Genomic DNA, 2,562 nt, shown 5'->3' on the forward strand with positions numbered 1-2,562 from the left:
CTAAGGTTTGGTACTATCACCATCAATCTCTACATTTTTGGTTTTGCTGGGTCTTTCATTGCTGTTCACATCAACCTGAATACGTTTTGTATCATTTGCTTCAACAGAAGAGTCATCTGATTGCTTTCGCTTTATGCCTTCAACATGGTTTCAGAACATTTTCACATGCTGCACATATTAGAAAACATATAATACCTTGTCCATAATCCAGATCACCCACTGCTTTCATATAACTCCCAGTTGTCTGAGTTCGAAGTTCCTCCAATCTCTTTTTTTTTGCATCTGCTACTGTTTTTGCTTTAATCATACTTTGTTCAATGCGAAGGACTTCCTCCTGTCTGGCAAGTTCACGTGCACGTTCTGCAAGAAGTTTTTCATTCTTTTGTTGATCCAGGTACCGGACTCTTTCAACTGCTTCACCATGAAGCATTAACCTGACATCATCTTCATCTTGGGGTAATATGTGCAGACTCTGGATAATGTTTGAAAATATCCTTGCAGGCTTTGGAATTGCTCTCCCATTATTAGCTCTTGTTATATCCCACCTATATCAGATATCATAATGTTCAGTAAATACAGATAAGATAATAGTTGAAAACACACAAATGAAAACCTAGAACTACTTTAACAATACAACCTGGAATGAACACATCACTATAATCCATGGGGTGAACCAATGATCCTTGTGCATCATAGATAGGAGGAATATGAATTTGAACACCAGATAGGTCATGTTTCTCTGCCAAGGATCGGATAAATCCTTCAGAATCTGGCCAATGACCAAGTGATCTGTCTCCAATATTGACCTCTATATGTAATTATGCAATCAATGAGGTACAGAACTACGTCATTGATACATACCATGAACTGGTTTTAATACTTCTAATGCTTGAAGATTTTTCTCTTTCTCAGATGAACGAAGAACTCCTATTTTTCATATGATATAAAAATCAAATCAATACCTGAACAACATACTCACGTGGATCAGGCAATTTCCCACGTATATTTATCATTGATGATGCCCTGTTTTTCTTCGATGGAACATTACGAAAAATATTCATAGTTTTTCCACGTATACCATAATGTCCTAGATCATGGAGATGTACAAAGGTAGTAACATCAACTGTTTGTCCTGGATACAATTTCTCTAACAGAACCTATCAACTCATTGTGAAACACATAGATTAGACTGCATACTGTCACTGGACTTAGCCATATCAATTTGTTGAGTAGTGCAACTTTGTAGGAAATTCAGTAGTGCATCAAATCGATTCTGGTGTACAACATAAACTCCTTTTGTGTCTTCTGAACAATTTGCAGGAGGATAGACTTGAGTGAAAAATAATTTTGCAGTTGCTTTTCGGAATGAGTCAATACCAATCTGATCAATTAATGTAAACCATATCAATCAAAATATACATGTGATTGCATAAACTGACCTCCTGATTATAAATTGACATGTCAAGATACTCCCCATACTTTGAGTCATCGGGATTTGAGCTGAGTTCTGCAACTATGGCAATGTGGACTATTTGACGGATAGTATCAACCATCCATAAACCACCATAATCAGATAAAGCTGAAACACGCTGCATAGAAACACTCTTTGGATCTGGAATTGGTGACTTCTTGAAAATATCACCATAGTACTGCATTGATGCAGCAACAGGTGATAGTGAATGCAAATTGTGTTCAATCAAATCTTCCACTTCATGAAACAATGTTTCCTGGTTTTCAAAATGCAATGATTCAAAACTGTATAATCCATTCTTGTGTATAGCCGTTAAACATTCCTCAAAACAACAATTATCATATACCACTTACTTCTTTTAAGACATCAGTAAGATCGTCTGTAGGTATTCAAGGCTTAGTCACATAATACATTGGACAAAATTTTGTACCTTTAGAATCAATGTTGATACTAGACATTAGTTTAAGCCTGAACTTGAGTTGAATAATTTTACAATGCTTGCAACATATTTATACTCTGTACTTGGATGCTGACTAAAGTTATAATGATTCACACTGATACATGACTTGCTATTGCTGTTGAACAATTGTATATTAAACAGTGTCTGATTGAGTCAAATTTTACCCAAATGACTCTAACAATTGTGTCGACATTCTAATATAATTCATATGACTCATTGAGTATTAGTTGTACAGATTCATATCAAGTCATTTTGGATAACTATAAATAGATCTCTTGATTACAGCAATGTCACTATAGTCATCCATTACGTATGCTGTAGTTGCATTGACACTTTGAAGTCATTTAATGGAGCAGCATAGTGTTGCAGTTGCAAGTCATTTGCAATAACAATGTTCAGCTTATGACTCAAGTGATTGCTGCAAGGTATATATGTAAGTTAATCACAGTGTGTTTTTATAACAATAAGTTGTACAACAATGTCACTAGAAACAAAGTTGGGAGCAACCTATGCTCATCAAGTATCATCAACAGCAGAGGTGTTTCTAGAAATTATTACACTGATTGAGAGACAATACCTTCCAGTTGTAGCTTTGGTTTCAAGAAGAATCCGCATGTTGGTATACAGTGAA

General features: G+C 35.4%; 1 protein-coding gene across 1 annotated transcript; it reads right to left on the minus strand.

The window, feature by feature from the left end:
* Positions 1–1,655, minus strand: C8R40DRAFT_1167286 (uncharacterized protein; the record flags this gene model as incomplete). The annotated part of the gene is made up of 7 exons (XM_046230987.1): positions 1–137; positions 196–545; positions 604–808; positions 862–927; positions 980–1,147; positions 1,198–1,381; positions 1,440–1,655. The coding sequence occupies 7 exons, from the start codon at positions 1,653–1,655 to the stop codon at positions 1–3; spliced, it is 1,326 nt and encodes a 441-aa protein (XP_046089648.1).
* Between the last annotated feature and the right edge of the window lie 907 nt (positions 1,656–2,562).

The sequence above is a fragment of the Lentinula edodes genome, assembly GCF_021015755.1.
Source record: "Lentinula edodes strain Le(Bin) 0899 ss11 chromosome Unknown C8R40scaffold_6, whole genome shotgun sequence".
Taxonomy (NCBI): domain Eukaryota; kingdom Fungi; phylum Basidiomycota; class Agaricomycetes; order Agaricales; family Omphalotaceae; genus Lentinula; species Lentinula edodes.